A 25,800-nucleotide genomic window follows, 5' to 3' on the forward strand; every position below is an offset into this window, starting at 1 on the left:
GTCGTGAGTGGAAGGGGGAAGTAGTAGGAGGTCTCAACGACCGGTAGTGCTCGCAATCATCAAAGAATGTATAGTTGGCTTCGTGAGTGGAAATGTGGAATCACTTCTAATGTATGAGAAATAAAACGATGCTAAGTGCAACGTTCCTTCATCGAATAATCGTGTGAAGCGACATACATGTTCCTTAAGAATCATAATTAGTAACAAATGACAACAACATGAAATATGTTTAACCCAAATACTTAATTGTATAATGACAAAGTTGTATAGTTGTCTAATTGTCCCTAGCTAGGAGTGGAATCTCTAATTATTGCTTGTTGCTTATGAGAATCAGATTGATGATGAATGATCATATGAAGTGGAACAATCATATAAGTTCTCTTTGTTGTTTCTTCTAAGAATCACAATTTTAGTTTTGATGGCAATTTTAACTTTTTTTTTAGAATTTAGGATTTAGAAGAATGTATTTTTATCATTATTTGTGATTATATATATAAATGATATGGAAGAGTGAGAAAATTTTCAAAAGGAGTTTATCCTTCAAAAATCTTGCACAGAGGGCTTTCTAAGCAAATAAAGGAAGAAGAGGGTCTATAACGAAAATCTGTGTAAAATTTCCAATTGTGGAATGGCATTCATATGATGTCATGGGATTCGGGAAACCCTAATGGGACTAATTCCGGAATTAATTTCTTTGCCTAAAGAAGGCAACCTTGATCTGCGTTGCCCGCCTGCCATTGTGGTCCATGATTGGGTGCCTGCCTGGCTGGTACCATAAATGATTACACCGCCTCCCGAGAAACCCATCAGATCTCCCCCAAATCTATCCCATCCGACGTGTCCTTCGACCGCCGGATCTTTGGCAACGGAGTAAGATTCCGGGGAGGATCTAGTGGGACACGACCACAATGAGTGAGGCCAGGCCGCAGATCCAAGCGGCGGGGGATAATATTATGCCAATAATAAAAGCACCGCTGTTTTGGCTGTACATAACCCACCTAATCCAGCCAATCACCGCACGACAACGAGCACTCCACTTCTTTTCTTGTCGGCTTCTTTTATCCTGACAGAATTTCCAAAAACAACAACAACAATAATAATAATCATATAATATACAATTTTATTATTATTATTTTACATAATTTGATATCTACTATAACTAATAAAGTAAATAAGGATGTACTATTTAAATTATTTTTTTTAATTAAAAAAATTAATGTTTACAAACTATTGTGTAGCACATACGATGTGCTCGTGATCAGCTATTTACAATGACATTGGCAAATTCCAATAACACATTTTTCTTACACTCCAACAAGTTTAAGATCACGTAAAAAATAGGAAAAAGAAAAATGTCACTTTGCTTCACCAAATTAAAAATGTTTTAGATATGCGAATAGAAGTGAGTGCATTGGACAAAAGCAAAAAATATTCAGCATTATTATGTTTTTTAATTGCCCTTTTTATAGTTTTTTGTTTTTAGTCGATGAGAATTAGTTCAAGAATATGAATGTCACATTAATAAGGCACATTAAAACAACAACTCAATTTTTAATGTGGCTGTAAGAAATATTTAAAAAAGTAATATCTGTAATAATTCATCAAATATATATCCCTTTATATGTGAACTATATATTCTATGTAAACAACTAATTAATCCGATTCAACCTATTGGAAAATTAAAAAGATCCCTCAGTACTCTATAGAACAACAGCCACTGTAATGTGTTGAATTTTTTAGTTCATTATTGATTTGATGCGACACGTGCTCCACGCATGGTCAGGGTGGAGCTGGATCGGCTGAAACCCTAGAAGGGCTAGCTAGATGTGGATTATATAAACACCGGCAAGGGGTAGAATAGATCAAGATGAGCAAGAAGAGGAGAGGAGGGAGGGGGTAGAATAGATCTGAAACTCTCCTAGCTCCCAATATAATCTCCTTTGTTTTTTGTTTTTTCTTTTTCCTCCCTTCTTCCTTAGATTTGATCAAGACATGCTGCATCATCATGGATCGATGGTTAGTGAGGAGCTGACAGAAGAGAGTGAGCACACAGCGGCAATTGCATCATGGTGGATGCTTTACCTGTTGCGTGCTCACTTCTCTCTCTGTCAGCTCTCTTTCTTATCCCTAGCTCTTTACATTTAGTAACCATGAACGGGCACGCGTATACACTCTTATTATCTCTCTTTTTTTTGTTTTTTTTGTTTTTTGCTTGCTAACACTTATCTGTTTCTGGGTTCGTCTTACATCTGTCACGGAGAGGAGAGACGTCTCATCCTGGCTCGGATGCCTATGGATAGAAATGTAGAGGGTGCTTTCCAAGGTGACTCAGTGTATTCGTGGGTAATTTTCTCCTAGGGCACTCATGGTGGGTCTGGTGAAGGACCATTGAATCGAGATGGCGCGTGACTTTTGAGATGCATCTATGTTTTTTTTGGGGGAATGAATTCATGTTTAACGGCAATCACTGTTTGACTGCTTCTCTGTCTTTAATTTTATCATCTCCTTCCTTTCCTTTTTTTATCTCCTCCTCCTCCTCCTCCTCCTCCTCCTTCTTCTTCTTCGTTGCTGATATTTGTCATACATTTTCCATGATCCTGTGTACCAGGTTTTAGTTAAAGCTGGATCTTGAGTTCATCTAAGTTCTTCAGAACTTAAGTTGCAAGATTCACGTTCCATCTCTACAGGCTACTTTCCATCAGCTTCGCTAAGGTATGCTCTCTCTTTCTTTCTTTTCTCGAAAGAGAAAAAAAGAATAATGGCTGCTGTGCTGATCTCACATGAGATATTAATCTTTTTGTAATTTCATACATAGATCCCACATGAATCCTTAGATCTATCGACTTCAAAGATTAATACAAAATTTTCTATGTTTTTGTCACTTGGAAAGGGTAACAAACAATGTTTTTGCCTATATTTTGATTACTCACTGCGTTTAGTTTCACTACATAAAATATTGTATGTGGTGACATAAGTCAAACTTTTAAGGTAAGAACCATTTGCACTTATAATCTTGTAACTCTGATATAAGCAAGAATATGAGATTTCTTTGAATAGTCATGCAAACAAGAAGTTAAGAAGAGAGTGGACATTTACAAAAGAAAATTAATATTAATAATAGAGTATGTAGAGGGATTTAATACAGCTCCATATGAAGAGATTAGGGTAGGGATTGTGGGTGTATTTGAAAAAGTAAATCAAGTTGTTTTTTTTTAAAGAAAGGTTCAATATCAGAATTAGGAATTATGATGAGTTCGATGCTTGTCAAGCATGTTTTCACTATGGATAATATACAACTTCGCAAACTATGCCAGTTAAGATCAACTTGTGGCTGGTGTTAAAAAGTTGATTTTATTATCTGAGAAAATTACTTCTCACCTAGTTCATGTGGCCAGGTAAATCAAGCAGTATTTGTATGAATAATTAATTCTATCCACTCAATTATGAAGGTTTATGAAGTTTGTATGAAACTTTGAAGTTTCTACATATATGTGCAGGATTAGAATATGTGTAAATACATTATTAAAATTAAAAGGTTTAAACATTTTGTGAGAAAAATATTATAGCTTACAGTTGGTGAACGACTAATCTGAACTTTTATTAATTTTTGCATCTTCACTAAAGTTCCAAAACTAAAAATTTCACTCACGTAAATTGGGATTTTTTTACTATTATTCTATCAATATGCAGGGTTTGAAATCGTACAAGGACACTATTAAAAGGTTTTAAAATCTTTCAAGGGAAATGTTTTTACATCTTGACTCTAAATTGTAGAACTAAATAGTTGAAAAATCTTGGCTAACAAACAATCTATGGAAAAAGAATATTATAATTTAGAATTTCACTCCAGTAAATTTGTATTTCTAGCTTCTGCTGTCATTAATTGCTAAGTGAGAAAGATTGTTTGGATTGTCATCGATTCACTAAACTTCAGCCTCGTTCCTTAGTTTGACAATCCTTAGGAAGACTCTTGTGGAAATCTTTAAGTATTTAGGAATTTTTGCCATCATTAATATTTTGCAGTTTGAATTGGATTTTGCTGCTTCAAACCTCAATATGTTAATCAGAGTCGATGAAGTAGCAAGGGTAATCATCTTCCTCTTTCAATTCCACATTGCTAACTGAGATACTCTCTCTCCAGTCTAAATGCTTTGTCATTCTAGATTATATTGAGCTATATATCTTTGAACTTCTACAGATTTTAACATTAATTAGATCTAGTCACTATTGACAGTATCTACACACAAAGTAGATGAGAGAAGAAAGAAGGTTATAAAGGTTTTCGACTTAATCCTAATTCTTCGTCTCTCTCAAATCGCATCCTCAGCGCAGCTTGAACTTTCATGAATACTTTCCTTTCCTGTTATGATTTCCTTAATCCCTCCACTACTAATAATTTTAGTTGGCTAAATTTTCTCGAGAACCTCAAATCATCTCTGAAAGCTCGTTACTAGAAACTCAATTTTATTGTAGATGTGCACGGAGATCAATCTTGGATATATATATAGCTCATCTTTTGTTACTCTATAAGGCGTTTGTTCGAAGTTTAGTCATTAATTATTAAACTTTATATATGATTTACTATAAGTTTGTTCAAGTTTGACTTAGATTCTAAATTAATGATCTTAGAACCCAAAGCAAACTTCTTGGACTTTCCTGAAGAATTTTAACTACTAGAACATGCATTTAGCATTAATATCTCAATTATCAAATGCAAAGTTCAGTTGCCCTTTTGTTTGCATGCTTTAACATTGATCTCCTTTCTTCTAACTCATGGACAGTAGCTGTGATTTAATTATTTGAATGGAAGATAAAAAAGAAAGGAAAAAAAATCCCAAAATTATAAATCATTTACACGTACTTTTTGTTTTCAGTAGTCTCCCTCATATTCTCCATCAAAGTAGTTTATTAGACAACCTTTAAAAGTTATTCTCTTGTCTCCAAGCGAGGCGAGTAGAAGAAGGGTCCCTAAAGTTATTCTCGTCTCCCTCCACACATTGAGCATATCTGCTCCAGAAATGCATGCCGTAAAATCATTCAGCTGCATTCTATTTCACTATCACAGGAGGCTCACAAACTTAATTAGTTGAATCCAAGGACGGGGGTGGATTTTAGTGGACTAAATAAAAAATTTATATATAGATAATGAATCTACTTCTTTAATAGATACAATTGAACATCTTAAGCAAGGCTGGATTAGAGTCCAGGACAGCCATTAATTATCTGGTTGAAGCTATTTTTGATCATACTGAAAAGCCTTTAGATCAAAGCAGCCAGACATCTGATTTCATTATAAACTCATTGGGCTGTTGGTCCAAGAGCATACTATTGCGTTAGGTGTTTGTCGAAGAGCATATGCAGCACGTTTAGTTTTCATTCTAGTTGTCTTCTTCATATTTACATTCCAGATTGTAGTCGACTTCTTTCTAGGTCTGTGCATGCAGAAGCTCTTCTCATTTGAAGACTAAAAAACTCTAGATTTTTTGATGAATTGATGGTGAATTCAATAACACTTGGTGAATTTACTTGAAATTGTGCATGAAATAGAGGATGAGAAATGAATATTTTGTTCTCTTCTCGAACAAAGTAGGGTAAAATGATCTTGTGAAAAAAATGCAAGCAGTTTGTAAAATTATCTTAGCAAAAAAGTAGAAGCACCATGTTATTTTTCTTTTGCCGATCGAATTATTTTATCGGTATTGTTCCTGAAAAAGAAAACTGTAGTTTTTTTTTAAAAAATTGTGAGTTCAAGTACAAGAGCAGATCTGGTGTACGGTTGGTGCTCTAAATCAAGTACAAGAGACTACGAGATTTGATTCGCTGGATCGCCAGTCGATCTACCGACTGCTGGCTTAGATTTGCCAGGCCATTCGATGTCGTTGAGCGCCGCCTCGATGATCGAACGGCCGTCTCCCGAATCGCGAGCTGCATTCCCTCGCTGCTCCGCGCTCGCCCCTGCTCGAACAGGGGCGGCAGGTCGAACCCTCGATAGTTCGATCAGGTGGAACGAGTTCAGCGTCTTCGCCGCCGCCGCTTCATGCTTATTCTTCCACTTCGACGACTGCTCCGCACCGAAGTAATGGGGATTGTCGTCGTCTTGAACCAGGGCGTCTCCGCCGTGGGGTAGGGCCGTGACGACGCGGAAAGTGTCGGAGGAGAACCACGGCGGGCCACCCGCTTGATTGACGGCGATCTCGCGCTTTAGTTGCTCTTCCGTGCCGGCACGGAGTACCTTGGCCACGCCCTTGCTGGTCCGCACGTGACGCGCCAGGTCGACCTTGGCGAAGGTGCCCCGTGGCCCAGCACGGGCCCGAGCTCGTAGAGGCCGCGAAGGCGGCCGGCCTTTCCCCTCTAGCGACGTCGCCGGAGTTAGTAGCTGCATTTAATTTCTTTCGTTAATTTACTTCGCAACTAATCTGTAGCTTTTCAAACAATTAATAAATTAAAATGATTAATTAGGGAAAAAAATAGGAGGACAAGAGAGCAGCTACCCGCCTTTGACTTGCTTGCAGTGGCAACTCCGGCCATCGTGCTGCTTGCCGTTGCCGGCGAGATGAGGGGTTGCCTCGTCGTCATCGTGACGCCGGCGCTGCACCATTAATCTCTTTCAATGTTCAAGTCTGGGATCTTAAAGTAAATCTCTTTCAGTGCAAAATTCCAGGATTTTAGTTGTCAGTCAGATGCCACATATTAATCAGTTAATGCAATATGCCTTAATTTCATAATTAAAAACATTCTCAAGTTTTGCAATATTTTGACGATTATTATTGGCCAACAAATAATCAATCACATGCGATTTATGTAAATGTGTGATTAGTAGATTGTTAAACTTAATTTTATTTTTAAAAAATGAATTTCATTATTTAAATATTGAAAATAAAAACCATCATAAGTATATATGTAAAAGATCAAATTTTACTAAGTTATACAACAACAATCAAATCTTATTCTATTAGATGGGGTTAGCTAGATGGATCATTCTATATTATTGAGTTATATCCTCTACTATATTATTATTTATATTTAAATAAATTTTATCTTTTTATTATTATTAATTAAGTTTTCTTTGATTTTCTTTTTCTTCTACATATTTATCATAGTTTCTTTTTCTATTTGTTAGAAATGGAATGAAAATAAGGAAATGGAAGAACGGAGAAAACTCTCATATGAAGGAGTTTAGTCCCACATTGGTAGTTGAGGGGCAACTTGGTTAGTTTATAATATATCACAAACATTAATGTTGTGAACAAATGCATAGGGAGAGCTCTCTCTCATGCATGGGTGCATAGGTGCAAATTCGACACGCTCGAGTCTGAGTCTTTCCGACACATACAAGTACCGCACTATATTGCTCAAGCAGAGAAACTCGAACGCGTCTGAGTCCGAGTCTTTCCGACATCGCAGAAAAAGCTATTGAGAGCCATTGTTGTAGATCTCCCCTTAGAAGGAAAGCCAATTGTACAACACTATCTTAAACATTTTTCTTAAAATTTTTTCTCAATAGTTGTAATTTTGACATTTTCTATAATATTTTCATTTCTTATCTTATTCATCCTTATATGTCTGCACATCCACTTTAACATTCTCATTCTCATCTCTACAACACTAATCTTCTGTTCATGTGCTCGAGTCATAGTCCAACATTCAACTTTATATAACATAGCAAATCTAACAGTCGTTTTGTAAAATTTTCCTTTTAGTCTTAGATGTACTTTATAATCATAAAAAATACTTACCACTCTCCTCTATTTCAACCATCTACGTACATGTATTCTACTTAAGACATTTCTCTCAATTCCTCCATCCTTTTATATAAATAATTCTAAATACTTAAAGTTCTCAGTTATAAATAACTCATCTCTCTTTTATTTTAACAATTATCTCATTACATCTAATATTACTAAATTTAAATTTCGTATATTCTGTCTTTACTCTACTAAATCTAAAATCTTTTACTTCTAATGTTTTCCATCATGATTAAAGTTTAACATTTACTTCATGTATCTCATCTACTAAAACAATATTATCTAACAAACAACAAATAATATAGTATCGTATTTTGAATGTATTCAGTGAGTTCGTTCATAATTAATATAAAAAAATAGAGACTAAGAATTAATCCTTGATATACCCATCTTCTTATGGAAAGTACTTCAATTAATTCGCCTGAAGGTTTTAATCTTGTTATTAAATTTTCATATATATTCTTAATTAGTTCAATATAGGTTATACAAACACTTTTCTCTTTTAGAATTTTTCATGTAATTTTTTTAGAAATTTTATCATAAGTTTTTTCTAAACAATAAATATAATATGTAAATCTTGCTTTTGTTCTTAATACTTTTTAATTAGTTGCATAAGAAAATGTATAACTTCTGTTGTCGACCTTCAAATATAAATTTAAATTAATTTTCAATCATTGTGGTCTCATTCTTTTATCTTTTTTTATTATTATTTTTAAATTTTGATGGTATATATGACTCATTAGTTTAATACTTAGATAGTTTATATAATTTTGTATGTCTCCTGTGTTCTTATATTAGAGAACTAGAGTATTAATATTTACTCTCCATTGATAAGATGTTTTTTTTGTTTTCAATATCAATTTGAATAACTTTGTAAATTATTTAATACCTCATTTTCCTAAGCACTTCCATACCTCTAATTACATCTAATCCTATTTAAAGTGTATATATGCTAATTATATTAATAATTTCTTTCGCCACCACTGTTTTGAGAGTTATAAACTATAACTTTTTTTAACTACTTCTACTGCTTCATTCTTTAATAAATTATCTACAACAATACCTACTCTATTTTTTATTTTATTATTTTTTATATCCATAATTTAAAACTCAAATTCTCTATCATCCTTGCCTCTTTCATACCCATTGTATCTCTTATACATATAAAATATGTATCCTCCTAATTATTGTATCTATTATATATATTTATGGTTTTACCCATAAGTGTTCTTAGATTTCATGTTCTAAATTTTAGATAACTAATTTTCTTATAATATTTTTTCTTAACCGGTGTAAAAACTTTTACATATTTTACTAAGTTAATTATACATTTATTTTAATTCTCATTTTAGGGTTTGAAAATGTTAAGGATAAATATTTATATATTAAAAATTGATTTTTATAAGTGAAACTAAAATGCCAAGTAGTTTTATTAATTAAATATTTTAATCTTCCTTAATGATATTTGAATCAGAAAAGAAAAGGATGAAATTGGATAATGTTTTCGATAAAATTATTAGCTTAATGATCACATTTACTAAGGTAATTACATAGATACGATTCAGATTTTGCTTGCAAATCTAGCTACAAGATCCCCTTCTTCTTCCCCTATGATCACAATTTATTCAACGGAGAGCCAGATAGCTAGCTAGGCTGCTGGATACGAAACGAGTCTCTCAGCTATGGCGGCGGCGATAGCTGCGGTGAAGTTGGGATCGACCGCCAAGGACGACGCCATCTGCTCGACCAGCAGCCTCTGCAACTCCGGCAATTCCACCCTTTCCTTCGAAACCATTAATCCAACCGCATCCACACGCTCGCCTCGTTCTGCGGCGTTGAGATCGATTGATGCAGCACAAGAAGAAGAATATGTTTGAGTTCGTTCATCCTGATCTGAAGGGAGTCGGTGATTGTGCTCGCCTTCATACACCGCCTCCAAGACCGATCTATCTTCTGCACTTCTTTGCACCTAATTCATAAATAATAAACGATCGATCGAGCTTTAAATTTCCGAGATAGAACTTTGAATTCTTGACAGTGTCCGTACGTACGTACCTTCTTCTTGACAGGGCAGGAAGGGGCGAAGGAGCATCGGAAGTAAGCTCTGGGGAACGGGCTGTCCCTCGTCACCTTCTGTCCGTATTTCCGCCATTGGTAGCCATCCTTCACCACCTGATCGATCGATCAGCCATACTATTCAGCAAAAATCGCACTGTTTGATTCATGAAACTGAATTCTTTTTGTTTTACTTACGATGCTCGAATCGGTCGGGTCAGTTCTAACGCAAATCTTGAAGGTTTTGACGGCGGGATCAGTAACTCTGAGTCGCCTCTTGCCGCACGCGTCGTCATCATCATCTTTTCCGCAGTCGACGTCCCACCACTTCCTTTTAGGCGAAACTGATCCGTTCTCGAAATCGAACGTCGACCCGCTGCGTCGAGCAGCCTGACGGTTTCGAGACAAGGCGGCGACGATCTCCGTCAGCCTCCTGTTCTCTTCGCTGACCTGATTCAGTTGGGCTTCGAGGGAGTCTTCTTTCCTCGAGGGATCGACTTGTGCGCGTACTCCATTAAGCAAAAATGAGTCTTCTGCGGATGAAGAAAAATAATTAGTTGGCCTCGCCGGAGACGGAACGTCGACGGGGGAGCGACGAGGTCCGACGCTGAGGTCGAGGCTGAGACACGAGAGATCGTTGGTCCGGTGGTCGGAGTCCATTGACTGAAGTGGTTTAAGCAAATTAAAAGGAGAAGTAGTGTTCTTATAGAAGAATTGAAGAAGACTCGTGATAGATTAGGATTCTTAAACATCCTTCTCATGTAAATTTCCAGGAAGCTTCCTGCCATTTGATTTTTTTTTTATATATATTTTGGTGTCATTTTCTTTTTCTCTGATTCATTAAAAAAAGACTCATGATACAAAGACTTGTCCGAACGCGTGACTATTGTTAATTGTTTAATAATGGAATACGGAAGGAATTTTGTAAAAAAAAAAAAAAAAAAAGAACCGTGAAAAAGGGTGATAAATAAATAATTTGCTATATATATATCTGCTAATTTAATTAATTATAAAGTATCCGACATGCATGCACGTTTTGCTGCATCTCAAAACGTTCGACAATTGTCGGACAAATAATTTATATAAATCCAAACGTGAAAAAAAAAAAAGATTACTCTGAATGGAAAATCTAAGCAGATATGATTGTATCTATCTCGATCAGGCTGGAGTAGTCACTGGTGAGAGTTCGTCAATGGCAATGAGCGCGCAATTGTAATGAATTTTCAGTGGCAATTTACTAAACCACGTACTTAGATTTCGGTAATATCTAAACCATATATTTAATTTTTATATTTATCAAAATACATATTAATTTCTATTTATGTCCTCTCCTTTATGAGCAGTCGATTATCATGATGTCGAATTCATCAATTGATTTTCAAATTTATTGTGCTAAATTTGTAATCATCATGGTTGACTATTAATTTTTTGATATGCTTCCATTATGTATTGGTTGTGTCAAAACTTATAGCTCTTTATCATCTAAACTATAAAATTTATATCTAAAAGCACAGTTATATTTAGGATGATGAGGTATAATCAAGGAATTTTAATTAAAATTCATTAATGAGCTTAGACATTTAAAAATCAATTCAAATTAGAATCATTACAAAACCCTTATACATGGGCTCCACAATCAAAATTAAGATATGTGAGTTTTAAAAATTGTCTTAATTTTAAAATAATTTAAAATAAATTTATTAATGGGGTTATGTCTATCATTCTTATTCATCAGCACCATAAAAAAAGATTTTAAAATCTTAAATACTATAGAGTCATTAGTGAATTTAAGTCAAATTTTTTTAATAATCTTAAGAGCATATTAAAATCGTTTTAAACCAAATTAAACTAGTATATTCCTGAGAGCCTTCTGTCCACATATGTGAATTTTTTAAAATTTTATAACATTGGAATAATTTGATATATCTTTTAAAAATTTGTATTTATGGTGATGTTTCAAAATGACGTACAAAAGTAGTTTGCAAACCACGTCATACACAGCAATTAATGTCGACGTAATCAAGTTTGTTCGCATGCGCAGCAAATCACGTCATGCACAGCTATTAGATGGTGATGGTGATGGTGATGATCTGAATCGATGGGCACATGCATTACCAAACGAGTTGACCTCAGACAATCCATACTACGGCCTTGACTTCATCCACCTTGAAGTATCCAGACAATGGACCACTTTCTTTCTTTCTCTCTTTTCTAATCTAATGCATGGGCATGGCGTAGTAGACTGACGACTTACTAAAGTCTAGTCGAAGAAGTCTTTGCAAATTCTAAATTGGCAATCTCGAGTCAAAGCCCATCGTGTTCTCTCTCTCTCTCTCCCTCAGCTTGATTAACCTTAATTTCTTCATTGACTGACTTCATTATATTGATCATGAATTTGGTGACATAACAACCATGACACAAGCTATGATGACGTTAGCTCATCAGGATCATATTAGTTCATATGGTGGGTCCCTCCCTGGCCTGCTGCTTACGTCGGTTCTGCAAACACTCCAATATGATCGATCTGTAATTAATTTGCTAGACTCCGTTCTGTTTTGTCACTTGCAGCTGAAGAATCTAATTAATGGATTTGGATACAACCAATCAGCCCGTGTTCCCATAGAACGGAGATGATTCATTCTTTTGTTCGAGAAGAGATGCCATCGATACGATACATAGCTCCTCCACCTCCGCCTTCTCCTCCTGCGTACGTCCGCTCTATCGGTAGGCGGTGAAGAAGTCTCGCAGAGCATCGTGCAGCACGAGCGAGGTTGGGGACGTGTTTTCTGCTCAGCTCTGAGCGCGTCGAATCTGTGTTTCCGTGTTCCATTTTTCATTGTTTCTTGTAGAGACAAGGGTTCTTGGGAAATTCATTGTTTTAAGTAAAAATAAAAAATAAAAAATAAAGAAAAAAATCGTCGCCTGAGAGATTCGAACTCTCGCGGGGAAACCCCATGTACTTAGCAGGCACACGCCTTAACCACTCGGCCAAAGCGACTTTGTTGTCTAACAGTCTTTAATGAATATACTAATATAATACAATTTCGGAATAAACAAAAAATAAATAAAAAAGCCGTCGCCTGAGAGATTCGAACTCTCGCGGGGAAACCCCATGTACTTAGCAGGCACACGCCTTAACCACTCGGCCAAAGCGACTTTGTTGTGTTAATAATCTTGCTGCTTCATCCTTATCTGTCTCTCTGGCTCTCTCCATCCCCGCTTCCACGCACTCGCGAAAATGCAATGGAATCGAGTAGCCTTCCACTACGCCCGTGTTAATACGACAAAGCTTGGAATGAGATCAAAAATGCGTGCTATTGAATAATAATCCAACAAAGAAGCTCAAGGAGATGACCAAGGAAATTAGATCAATTTTCTTAAAAACAATAAAATTGCTGCTATGATAACGTGCCACTGATGTTACACGTGAAAAGCTAACATGTAGAAACAGAAAAGTGATTACACAATGACCACAGGGGCTACAACGCCATGGTTAGTCAGAAGTGAGTAATTGAACTATACAAAAAGAGGGAGTTGGACTTCGCTGGCTTTAAATGTGAGAAATTAGTTTGTTTTCCATCCATATGGTTGGGGGTACTACAGTTCAGTCAAGCAATGCAAGCCTTGCATCCGCAATTCCAAATGGTATAATCCTGGAATTAGTATCGTCTATATCAATAGATGCTCAGGCCCTTTTCTTTCTCTTCCTTTTCTTCCCAGTAGAGGCATCACTCCATGGCATCCCACTCATATTTGACCGCACCTTCCGTGGTTTCTCAGATCCTCTAAACTTGACTCTCCCCTTCCCTGGTTTCTTAGATCCTCTATGCTTGACTGTCCCCTTCCCAGAAGCAATCTTTGCCTTTGTCACAATGCCTGATTCTGGAGAGGTGTCGCCCTTTATTTTCAACACTGAATCTGAACTGTCACTGATTGGTTTCCCTTTTAGGGAATCCCTTCTGACCTTCCTACCAACAAACTTAGAACTGCCATCAATAGATTTCCTGCCAGATTTGGAATCGTCATCCTTCACCTCAGTCCCAGGTATATTGGTACATTGATTGTCCATCAAACTGCTATCATTAGGCTTCACAAGCTCCTCCCTAAACTTGGTGTCAGACTCAGCAATGCCATCTTTCAATTTGCTTGCAACTCTCTCTGTTATTTTACTTGAAGAGCTGGTGGTATCATCAAGGTTTGAAGAGGCAGCTTTAGGTGGTCTACCTCTGCGGCGATGGCCAGATCCAGAGGCTGTGCCACTGGTTTCAAAGGTAAATTATTACACTCCAATAAACTGGGTATATCAAACAAGGATTGAAGTATAGCTATTATCAACCTTTTTGTAGTCGGCTCTTTATCAGTTTCCTTTGAGGTGGAAGTTAATGTTACTTTCACCTGTTTCCTTTTAGGCCTTGTTCAATTGAAAACAATAACATCAGTAAATTATTACACTCCAATACACTGAGTAACAAACAACAATTGAAGTATAATTATTATCAACCTTTTTGCAGTCGGCTCTTTATCAGCCTTTGAGGTGGAAGTTGATGTAACTTTCGCCTGTTTCCTTTTTGGCCTTGTTCAATTGAAAACGATAACACCAAACACCAAAATTTTTTAACATAAAAACCCACAATAAAACAACCTCTATTAAAAAAAGAAAAAAAAATACTGCACTTTACTAGCTGGAACACCAAATTCTTGTTAAGTTTTGCAAGGCAATGTTCTATTTCAGAGAAATTTATTACGATATAATTTAATCTAGAAGACTAGAGTCAAGCAATCTCCTAAAGTATCATGTACTTCAAATAAAAACTATATGATAATCCCTTATGGCAGATCACTATTGTTAAAGAAATTTCCAAAGGCATTTCAAAGCATAACTACCATAAGGCTGAGTAACAATATCCACAATTCTTCTATTTAGTCTTCAGTTGTAACTCAAACATGCCCAATCAGAAATTAACCAAACCAATTGGAAAATAAATTAATTTTCTGATTGTTTGTAAAATAGGATAATCCCACTTTCAAAAACCAAGCCAAAATAAACCAAATGTTTTCAATTAATCAGATACACTTGATGTGAGCTGCACAAGGACAATTGTTTTTACATTAATAAGAAGAATGTGAAATTGAAAAGCATGTTACTTTGGAAGTTGTGAACCTCTTGGTTGATTCTGCTCAAGTTGAACTAATTGCATATGAAACTCACTAAACTCATGCAACATATACAATTTCAGAAAGACGACGACCGAAAAGAGAAGGAATTTGTTTGCATTTGAAAGTTAAAACAAAGTTCAGAAACACCAGAAATCCATAGAGAACAGCCAACTCCGGGTTAGAACAGTTTTCAGAGCAAACAATGACTGAGACTAATGAATAATGACTGAGACTAATGTGAATAATTAAATAATCATCTGGACAAACATGCTGAAAATAAATCAAGGAAATGTAAGGTTAACACTGCAAATACATAAAAGAAGAACCACAATTCAGAACAATTTTAGTTGCATGAAATGTAACATACTCTTCTGGAGAAGTATCATGATTGTTGGAGTCTTCTATTTGTTCCTACAGATCAAATCAGTAAAAGTTAGCACAAAAGCACCATACCACTTAAATGACAAGAGGTTTGGAATGCTTCACAAACCGTATCCTGTTTGCTTCCATCTTTAATCAATTTCCAGCGTTCTTTACTCAATAATAATCTTTCTACCTCACCATCAATATAGGTAATCTGAACAAAACAAAAATGTTGTACAACAAATAAAACTCACATGTTATACTAGATTGCAGAACCAACCAAAGCTACATGTAGAAGCTGGCATCATTTATACCTTATGTTTTCTTGAAATATTGTCATAAGAATCAACAACACCATTATAGAACCTGCAGAAAGAAAATCCTTAATCCAAACTAAACAATTCAACTAAAATAATAATTAAGTAATACCAATCTAACTTTGGGAACGAACATGCTAGGATATAATGATACAATTGATGCAAATTTAAACTCAATGGAAGAAAGAGAAACATAGTAATGCAAATTCACCTTAGCCAAATCACCTAATTCATGTCCCTCACTAGACGTACACAAGAACAGTTAACAGAGTAAGAAACAATGGATAAAACCAAAGGGTCCAAGAACCATAGCTGCAGGTTCAGAGGTTGATATGTAGGAAAAGTGAGGTATACATATACTTGCTATTTTCGCTGATTGAGGAAAGCATTCCTAGATGCATGAGAAAATATCTAAAAGAAACTGGGCAGATGGAAATCAAATAATGGCTTAGTTTTAGATAATAATGGGTGAATAAAATCTAACAAAGGAAAATAAATAATAAAATCATGTCAAAGTAATGCATTTAACTAACAACATCAAATAGCCTATTCTAAATAAATTTATAGAAGGCATGCAACAAAATGAAAGAAACAAGATTTACAACACATGGCACATGCAGATAATATACAGCCACCAGCAGTGCATCCATATTATTCTCTCCTCTGTTCTGTAAACCCACCAGGAAGTGACTTTTCAGAATTTCCAACAAACATGCCTTTGGCTTAAAGGGAAATTATTTGGAACAGTGAAATCGCATAGATCAACAGAAAATTACAAAAGAAGATTTTATACAAATAAGAGAAGCTTGGATGTTTAGAAAAATATACTCACTTCTTATCCATTGGCCACCATACACTAATTTTGGAACCAACAAGGTTCTCTCCAACTTCTTTCTTGCGCATTCGTGTTCCATAAATCTAAATGAATACAAGTGCTCACAAATCAAACTTTGTCTTTATGAACTATATGAGGGAAAATGAATCATGGCAATACAGAAGGAAAAAAAATTGCAAAATAAATGTCTAAACTGTATAACAATTAGTTTGAACAGAATAACAGTTGTTCCAAATCATCCTAATCCGTAAGAAAATGATTATAGACTAAAATCTCAACCTTAGTCATATTTTAGTCCAAAATGAATATGAATAAATGGACATATTATGTTATTAGATGACTATTTGAATAGATAATGGCAATTGGGTATAAAGGACAAAGGGTAAAAATCAAGTGTAACAACTTATATAAAATGAACTATTTATAACCAACTAGACTTCTATAAATTCAGAAGTTATGTTGCAGTATAACCAGAATTATACAAGTTCTAACTAAAGAAAATTGGAAGTTAAACTAATAGACATAGAAAACAATAATATGGGAAAGTATAAAAATTGAGTGACAGCATGATACTTAAGACACTAATGTTATAAAACAATGTAGCATCTGATCATCGAATAACTACCAGGCATGATGAACATGAAAAACCTTATGAAAATAAAGTCCAAGCCAGTGGGTGAAGACAACACCTTTAGAACTGACTCCCTGGATGTATCATCTTGAGACTTGAGTGTGTCATGTTGCTTAATTGTGGATCTCTGTAGTTTTTGTAATGTATGTTCATCATTAGTCATGCTTCTTGAACCCTTTCTACCTCTTCTCCTTTGGGATTTCTCCACCAAGCCTTTTGAAGCAGTTGTTTGTTTGACATTAGCAGAATCCTCACTCTCTGATTCTTTCAACTCAATATCTTTGGGAGAGCAACTTTTGTCAACCACCTTAGATACTTTCTCTTGCAAAGGAGAAACAGATTGTTTTGCTGCCGATAGCTTTGAACTAAATCGGCCTCGTTTTTGTCGAGTTGCAATTGGAATTTTCATTTTGTCTGAGAATGAATTTGTATCATTTGCAGTGTCTGCTGCACAAGAAGAGGCAAGTCATGTATATTTATTGTTCTTTGATCTTTAGTGTGTCATATATCAGAAAAGAAGCAGTACCATCTCACAAAAACCAGAGCAACATAATTACCATTAGTTTTACGGGATTTAAGAATTGAAACAACCTCAAGCTGCACATCTTTTGGAGCAGTTGTTTGTTTGGCGTTAGCAGAATCTTCACTATCTGATTCTTTCAACTCAATATCTTTGGGAGAGCAACTTTTGTCAACCACCTTAGATACTTTCTCTTGCAAAGGAGAAACAGATTGTTTTGCTGCAGCTAGCTTTGAATTAAATCGGCCTCGTTTTTGTCGAGCTGCAATTGGAATTTTCATTTTGGCTGAGAACGAATTTGTATCATTTGCAGTGTCTGCTGCACAAGAAGAGGCAAGTCATGTATATTTATTGTTCTTTGATCTTTAGCGTGTCATATATCAGAAAAGAAGCAGTACCATCTCACAAAAACCAGAGGACCAGCATAATTACCATTAATTTTACAGGATTCAAGAACTGAAACAGCCTCTAGCTGTACATCTTTTGGTCCCACCTTTCCTGAAACATCTTTGTCGGCTGCAGCTGTTTTGGATAGATCACCCTGAGCAGAAGATTCAGGCTTTTGCTCTGGATAAGAGGATCCAAGTGTTGATTCACCAATACCGTTGCTCTTCACTGAGTTAAGCATTTTCTCAGGAGCAGTACCTTCCTCAGGAAAGAGTTTTGTTTCTTCAACCTTTGCAGATTCCTGAAATAGAAGGAATCAACATCCATTTATGCACCTGAAGAAACCCATCAGAAACAATCCTTTCAGACAGTTTGTTGTCATCTGCCTGAAAGACTAATAAATGGGTAATCAAATGAATTGATAAAAATTGAGTTATCTAATAAACCTACAGAGAGATAGTCATTAAGATTACTAAAACTAGATAGCATTCTCTTGACAAACCTGTGGCAACATGAAGTTGGAGGCCACATGAGAGAAAATATCTGTTAATAGATGAGGATTGTAAATTATGTTAGTCTCAACAATTTGTGGTCAGCAACATGGATCTTATAGCTTTATTTTGAACTCTAGGCAAAGATTATCACTAGTATTACTTTGATCTTTTAGATCATTTTAATAACATAAATACAAATTCTCCTCTGCACCTTATGCCTACAACTTTAATTGATCCAACTTGCTTGATTATACAATTGGTTGTCTTTGAACATGTTGACATCAACTTAACTTTTCTTTCATTTAAACTTCTATCAAAATAATAATAATTACTTCCGGATAGTAGTATTTTTTTTAATTACTTTACATGCAACCACATATATTCATCTATGTATTATCATCTTTTAGCTTAAATTTTTTACATGGGTTGGTTCCTATTTGTCATCTAATCCATAAAGTAGAATATGCTCTTTTAGTCTAGGAACACATGGTGATCACACAGAACTTTGAAAGCTCCATGCAATTGTAAAAGATTTACTAACACAAGAGTCTAAAGAAATGCAATAAGCAACTCATCTCTTTTGAAAATAACTAATCTTCTTGCTATTTATCGAATTGAGTCATCCACAAACTTGAGATAAGAGTTTGTTGTTTCTTCAGTTAGCACTCAATAGAGCAATTTGCACATACATCGAGTTTGTGGAGCCAATCAGTGAACTAATTGGCTTTAGAGATTCCATTGAATTTGTCGGTTCACTCACAATACCACAAAACAAAATTAAAGTGGCCATTAAGACATAGACACTCTTATCTCCAAATTGGGAGAGAAGGATTGCCAGTTAAAATTTATACTCTATATTCCCAAAAAAAACCAAGTTGCTAATCAAAATCTATTTCCAAGAAGCATTTGCAAGAAGGATTGAATAGTGATATGCATTAATTGTGAATGTTTAGAAAAGCAAGACGAAGGGGAGCCTTGGCGCAACGGTAAGGTTGCTGCCATGTGACCTAGAGGTCACGGGTTCAAATCCTGGAAACAGCCTCTTGCCAAAGGCAAGGTAAGGCTGCGTACAATGGATCCTTCCCCCGGACCCCGCATGGCGGGAGCTTCGTGCACTGGGGCTGCCCTTTTTGTTTAGAAAAGCAAGACCAAAGTCCAGTTCAGGCACCACCTTCCTAGGGTCTTCAGCAAACACAGATGAGATAAGGAATAAGGCAAACAGAAGAGTGATCAAACATATGCTATCAAGAAGAGAGAGAATGAATCTTTTTTGGGGAGGAAAAAAAAAGTGAATTTCCTCCGACTCTTAATTTGCAAATATAAAGAATAAGAATTAACTGCTACTTCTTAAAAATAACATCAATATTCTAGATATGTGAACTAAATCACAAGCATGCAGACATTCTCTGTATGATGGAATGAATCTGATTTTGTCCTACCAAGTTAAAGGAAAATCACCTTGAATTCTACAAATGCAAACATCATAACTAGAATCTCCAATATTACTGTATTTATTACACAAATGCCCAGATATTTCTCACAGTTAAGTCATGCATGTCCAAGTTTTCGGTTGCAAAAAATGTCTGAAATTAATGAACAATAACAAGACATACGCACCATAATTTCACCTGATACATTCGTGTCATTTTGCGTTCTTCCACCATAAGATTCTTGGCATACGGAATCTACAACTTTACTACTATTATTAGAAAATGAGCCAACAGATTGTGATAATCCCAGAAAATGTGGTATGAATTTCGCAGCACAATTCTTGATAATTGTTTCCCCTAGCTTACGCACAACAGGCAAGATATCCTGAGGACAACCCAAAAGTTAGATTAGATAAACAGCTACAGTAAATGAGACCACAAAATTAAAAGGGAAACAGTTACTTTATCATCATTTCTAACACAATCCAGGAGACATGAAATTAACTCCGAGGAAATATCTTCACTCTCCTCTATAACCAGTGTCATAATCATCTCCATTGAAGAGAAGACCACCTCAGAATGGTTCGGCCTGCATAATCAAACAAAAATTAGCTTACAAATGTTATAACACATCATAAAGTCACCTGAAACAATAAGTAAAAAAAAAGACACAATCAATATTGATCACCTACTGAAAAGTAAAAAATGAAAGTGGATTCTTCGATGCAGAATGGTGACAATTATCAACATAAAACATGTGTTTCAAATCTGCAGAGTACATTAACAGCATCAGTTTGACTACAATATCAAATTTTGAACCATGATTGAAATGTGTCCAAACAAGTTTTTGATGTTAATTTTTGGTCCCTAATACTGGCATACAGGCATTTATCTATAATAATGTTCTATTAAACCACTTTTGTATAGCAGCACACTTAGTAGAAAATGAGCATGTTTGGATAAAATCATGGATCTCGAGTACTACGAATCTTTAGTAATAAGGTCGAACAGTAACTATGATCAATCTTCAAAAGACTGCCTCAAGCAAGTACCTCCTCTATCGTGATCAGGGGCACATTCATATAAAGGATGTATCGATGCAGGTTAGGTGATTTCCCCACAGATGAATGATCTACATAAGATTATTATGCCTAGTGGGAGAAATTTTAATATTTAGGAAAAGTAACCAAAACTAAGAAATATGATTGTCAAGTCAAATGCAAAGGCAGAAAAGTCTATAGCTCTTGGTCACATATGAGCTTGCTTGGTTCAACCAGATAATACTGGAGCTTGGATTGGATCATATATATAATACTGGAGCTCTTGGTCGCATATGAGCTTGGTTGGTACATATATATAAAGTTATACCATAATAATCCAATTATCATGGTTTCAACTTTCAACCCATTCTTGCACAATACAACAAAGAACTAGAATGCATGTTTCTTTTCTATGGAGTTCAATAGAAGATCTTTTGTTAGCTCCAAAATCAGTTGGCCACTATATCCTTGAAAGGTTATAAAACCAAATATATTTGTGGAAAACTGAGTTTCAGTATCTTTGAGCCAGCTTTGTAGGAATATTACAGACCTAATGGTAATTATGAAACTGTATTAACCAAGACAACGGCCTACACTTGATTCAGGCTCTATGGATCCATTTGGTCTGCAACCCGAAAACATCAAACACATTAGAGAAGGTTCTTTTGTCTGCTAATGGATCCTTAATCCTTATTTGGTCTTTGTCAAATAACACCAGAATAGTAGAAATGCTGCTAAGAGTTTTATTCCAAGGTCAATCAATGAGTCCATTACTTCTGAATAAAAGAATTATGTCCAAGTTCATCACATTCTCCAACCAATAAGTTGTATAGATTTGTTTATATTTAAAATCCAATTAGCACCAGATTCCGCCATTAGATTATCTTCTACATTCATATAAGGCTGAAGTCTGCGATTGAGCTTGTAGTAAATACTCATTGGTTAAAATGCAGTGTACAAAACAGCAAGGTACTGATCTCAAGTTTCAGCCAAAAACAGGGTAACATCAAAGAAAATTTAAACATCAATCAAAATTTATTACCGTATCGTCCTTAGAAAATGGTGAAACATTTCCAGAATCAAAGCATCACATTCAAGATCCAACATCAAAACACATGACCTAACGTTTGCAACAGTTTCCAGAATCGAGACTCTCTTAAGAAATGAGCGACTTGACATATCATCTAAATTTTCAAAGGCATGAACAATCAACTGAAATATTTCCTGAAAAATTCAAGTTCAAGAATGTTATTAAAACTGAAACAAAAGACACAATGATTATCTAACGAATTTTCTACATAAATGCAGCTTAACTAACCTTCATTAGATCATCATCATACGGAGCTTCAGGAGCTGTTATTCTTGTGATTTCACTAAAGCATGATGCAAGAGCTACTTTAACATCTATATCTGAATGTCCCAACAGCTCCTTAGCTACCAATGATTTAATCAAGGGGTTAAGAACATTTGACATTGATGGTGCTGGGGATTGCTCCACTTTTGATAACAGACTCTCAGTTTGCTGCAAAGTAAAGGATCGAAGTGTAAATTTTTCAATTTTTAAAAAACACACAAACAGACAAAATTAAAGGATGAAAGAATTGCTTAATTTTTCAATCATAAATTGATTTCAATATATAAGCTGGAAATCAAGGAGCTGAAAGGAAACAATTTCAGGTCAAAAAAAAAAGTGTTTCCTGCAAGAACAGCCAAAATTACAAATTTGAGTCTATCTAGATTGACAACACTGAGTAGGCTAAATATATCCTAGTTTTTAAAATTAGCTGAATCCTATCCAAATCAACCAAGCTGGATCAGGATTGACCAATCTGGTTTCAATATATAACCAGGAAATCCAGGAGATGAAAGGAAACAATTTCAGGTCAAAATCACTTTCCCACCAGAGCAACCAAATCTAAATAATTTGAGTTTATCTATATGGACTATATTAATTAGGCTAAACAGCCTAATTTTCAAAATTAATTGATCCCTATCTGCATCTACCAAGTTGGATCAAGATTGGTCTGACTGATTTCAACATATAACCTGGAAATCCATGAGTTGAGAGGAAACAATTTCAGGTCAAACCCACTGTTTTCTGCCAGAGTGGCCAGAAATAACTAATTTAAGTCTATCTAAATTGACTATATTGAGTAGGCTAAGCATATCCTATTTTCAAACTTAGCCGATTCCTATCCACATCAACCAAGTTGGATCACGATTGGCCAGGCTGATTTAATATATAAACTTGAAATCCAGAAACTGAAAGGAAACAGTTTGCTGTCAAAAACACAAATTTCCTGTCAGAGTGACCAAAAATAACTAATTTAAGCCTATCAATTTGACTATATTGAGTAGGCTAGACATATCCTAATTTTCAAAATTAGCAGATTTCTATCCACATCGGCCAACTTAGATCAGGATTGGCACTGGCTAATCTGATTTTATCTGAAGAAATCAGACAACCTATTGAGATCAGCTAGAAGCCATCAAAGACGCGTAAAACTACCTACATAAGATGGAGAGTTTGTTGGTGCAGTGGAAGCTTTTCGTGAATCGCTAGATGGGAGGAGTGAATATTGACTTGCAAGTAAAAGTAACATCTTTCTCTTGCTAACGTTTTAGCAAGGACACACTAATTAAAATGTAAATATAACATAAGAAACTATGAGATACGAAATATACTTGGTTATAACCCTCAGGTTGTTAGTCCAAGACTATGAAAGCTTCAATCAGAATCTCCTCGTCGGAATTAATCCGGAGGTGGAGAAAGCTCGTACAACGGTTGAGTGTAGACTTTAAACGAACTGAATAAAACGAATAATTCAAGTGTGTATTTTCTACATCGAGCTTCAGTCTATCTATAACCTTCATCTCGATCTGACCATTGTGCTGACGTAGCACTTCTGGGCGCCTGGAAGCCTTCTGGGCACCTGGATTCGTCGATCCCAATCCGATCTATCAACGGTCCGTTAACGGATTTGGATGACTCCTCACGATCCGAGCGCCTAGAACCTCTCCGAGAGCCTAGACTTCGCCGACGTGGACTCTATCCTCATTTGCTTCGGCAACAGCTCGCGCTGATGTGGATTGGGTATCCAAGCGCCTAGGCTCCGCTGATGTGGACTTCATCCTCATCCGCTTCGGCAACGACTTGCGCTGACATGGATTGGGTATCCGAGCGCCTGGACTCTAGGGCGCCCAGATTGGATCCGAGCGCTTGGAATGTTGGGGCGCTCGAATTAGATCCAAGCGCATGGAATGGTCAACTTTGTGTTGACCATTTTCCTCCTCCGTTATCCGTTCTGCCTTGGTCGCCTTGCGCAGTCTTCCTCCTAGCTTCTCGTCCCTCGAATGCACCGAGCCCTTCTAGCACGTTCCCGTGCATCCTTCTCGCATCACCGGAGTACTCTTCCGCAGCTCCTCGTACCTCAGACGCATTGAGCTCATCGGCTCCTTTCCTGTGTCATCCTTCTCGCTTGCTTGCGTCTTCTGCCAAAGTTCTCCATCTGGATATTAAGTGTGATCTCCTAAGTCTTTACACACTTACACACATGTGTCAAATACCACAGGATCTAATTTTAGACTTATGTAATCACTCATCAAAACTCCACTAGGATACTAACAGAGTTAGCAAGAAATCAAATAGAGTTAGGTGTTTTCATCAAATCTCACTCAATTTTACTCTGGAAAAAAATGAAGATGAGAAGGGAAGGACAGAGATAAAGAGCATTAGCAGACAAGTTGCCTGATTGATGAAGGGTTGTCTATCAGTCACAATGGATGCAACATAATTTGGATCAATGCAGAGGTGGGATATTGGTGTGAGGTTTGCAGCAGAGGCACACACAAGGTGAAATTCAATGTGCTGTGAAGATGGACAACATCACTGTACACTTAATGAAAGCTCGACAGTGAAGACCAAGCATCTATTTGGCATTAACCAATTAACTAACAACAATCGCAAGTAGAGAGATTGAGTCACTAGACATGAAATCATGATACAAAAAACATAGTTAATATCAAATTTGATCAAACCATATAGCATCCACGGAAATGGATATTTTACTTTTAATAATATTGAGACCACTTTGAGTAACTACCATAAACAGTGTATTGATACAACTGAGGAATTTGTAACTAACACTGCCAGAAACTCTATATAACACAAACATGGGGGAACAAATTAAAACAAAAGGTATCAACAACAGCAATAAATCCAATGGCCAGACATGCAACATCGAGCACATGAGATTTATGCTCAAGATGGTCTTATAATTAACTAACAGGCTTACTTTTCAGAGAAGTGCAATCTAAACTCACCTAGCAGAAAATCCAATTTTAAATCATTCAACATAAAATAAACGAGAATTCCAACATGTAGACACATAAACTCTCCTTCCTTTAGCAAATAGAGAGTAAAGTGGCACTAAAGATTGCTAAGCCTTACATCAAGAACGGAAAGAAGTTCATCAACATCAGATGGAGGAGACAAAAGCACGCTTCCAACCTCCCGGAGACGATCCTCCAGCTCATTCATCTTGATTATCATCGCCTCAAGCGTCTGATCCGGGATTCGTCGATCTCCAAGAATATCTAAACCACCGATACCCAAGAAACACCAGATTCAATAAAGGAAACAAAGGAATAGATCGCAGCGCCAGACTCCTTGTTGCAAAAGACCACGAAGAAAGCATAGGTTTCAAATCATACCTTTCCACGCCTGGTAGGACGAGGATCCGGACCGCGGCGAATCTAGGGTTTTGGAGGCTGGAGAAGTGACGAGGATCGAAAGGCAGGAGAAAGAGAGAGGCGGGAGGAGATGG

At 36.1% G+C, this 25,800-nt stretch overlaps 2 protein-coding genes and 2 non-coding genes across 4 annotated transcripts; all 4 read right to left on the reverse strand.

The window, feature by feature from the left end:
• Positions 1-9,274: 9,274 nt before the first annotated feature.
• Positions 9,275-10,460, reverse strand: LOC141827547 (putative WRKY transcription factor 40). Its single transcript, XM_074714817.1, has 3 exons — positions 9,999-10,460; positions 9,801-9,917; positions 9,275-9,714 (listed from the first exon to the last, which is right to left on the reverse strand). The coding sequence occupies exons 1-3, from the start codon at positions 10,458-10,460 to the stop codon at positions 9,394-9,396; spliced, it is 900 nt and encodes a 299-aa protein (XP_074570918.1). The 3' UTR covers positions 9,275-9,393.
• A 2,256-nt stretch (positions 10,461-12,716) lies between these two features.
• Positions 12,717-12,798, reverse strand: TRNAS-GCU (transfer RNA serine (anticodon GCU)). Its single transcript has one exon. It is a non-coding gene; the product is annotated as a tRNA-Ser (tRNA).
• Positions 12,799-12,874: 76 nt separating this feature from the next.
• TRNAS-GCU (transfer RNA serine (anticodon GCU)) lies at positions 12,875-12,956 on the reverse strand. Its single transcript has one exon. It is a non-coding gene; the product is annotated as a tRNA-Ser (tRNA).
• Positions 12,957-13,315: 359 nt separating this feature from the next.
• Positions 13,316-25,542, reverse strand: LOC141828409 (sister chromatid cohesion protein PDS5 homolog C-like). Its single transcript, XM_074715836.1, has 13 exons — positions 25,425-25,542; positions 22,293-22,496; positions 22,017-22,198; positions 20,397-20,523; positions 20,122-20,319; positions 18,056-18,311; positions 17,162-17,550; positions 16,470-16,555; positions 15,635-15,686; positions 15,448-15,534; positions 15,325-15,368; positions 14,137-14,211; positions 13,316-14,059 (listed from the first exon to the last, which is right to left on the reverse strand). The coding sequence occupies exons 1-13, from the start codon at positions 25,524-25,526 to the stop codon at positions 13,486-13,488; spliced, it is 2,376 nt and encodes a 791-aa protein (XP_074571937.1). The 5' UTR covers positions 25,527-25,542; the 3' UTR covers positions 13,316-13,485.
• Between the last annotated feature and the right edge of the window lie 258 nt (positions 25,543-25,800).

Source organism: Curcuma longa, chromosome 4 (genome assembly GCF_044706935.1).
Source record: "Curcuma longa cultivar G26 ecotype Majalengka, Jawa Barat chromosome 4, ITB_CL_G26_1.1, whole genome shotgun sequence".
In the NCBI taxonomy this organism is placed as follows: Eukaryota; Viridiplantae; Streptophyta; class Magnoliopsida; order Zingiberales; family Zingiberaceae; genus Curcuma; species Curcuma longa.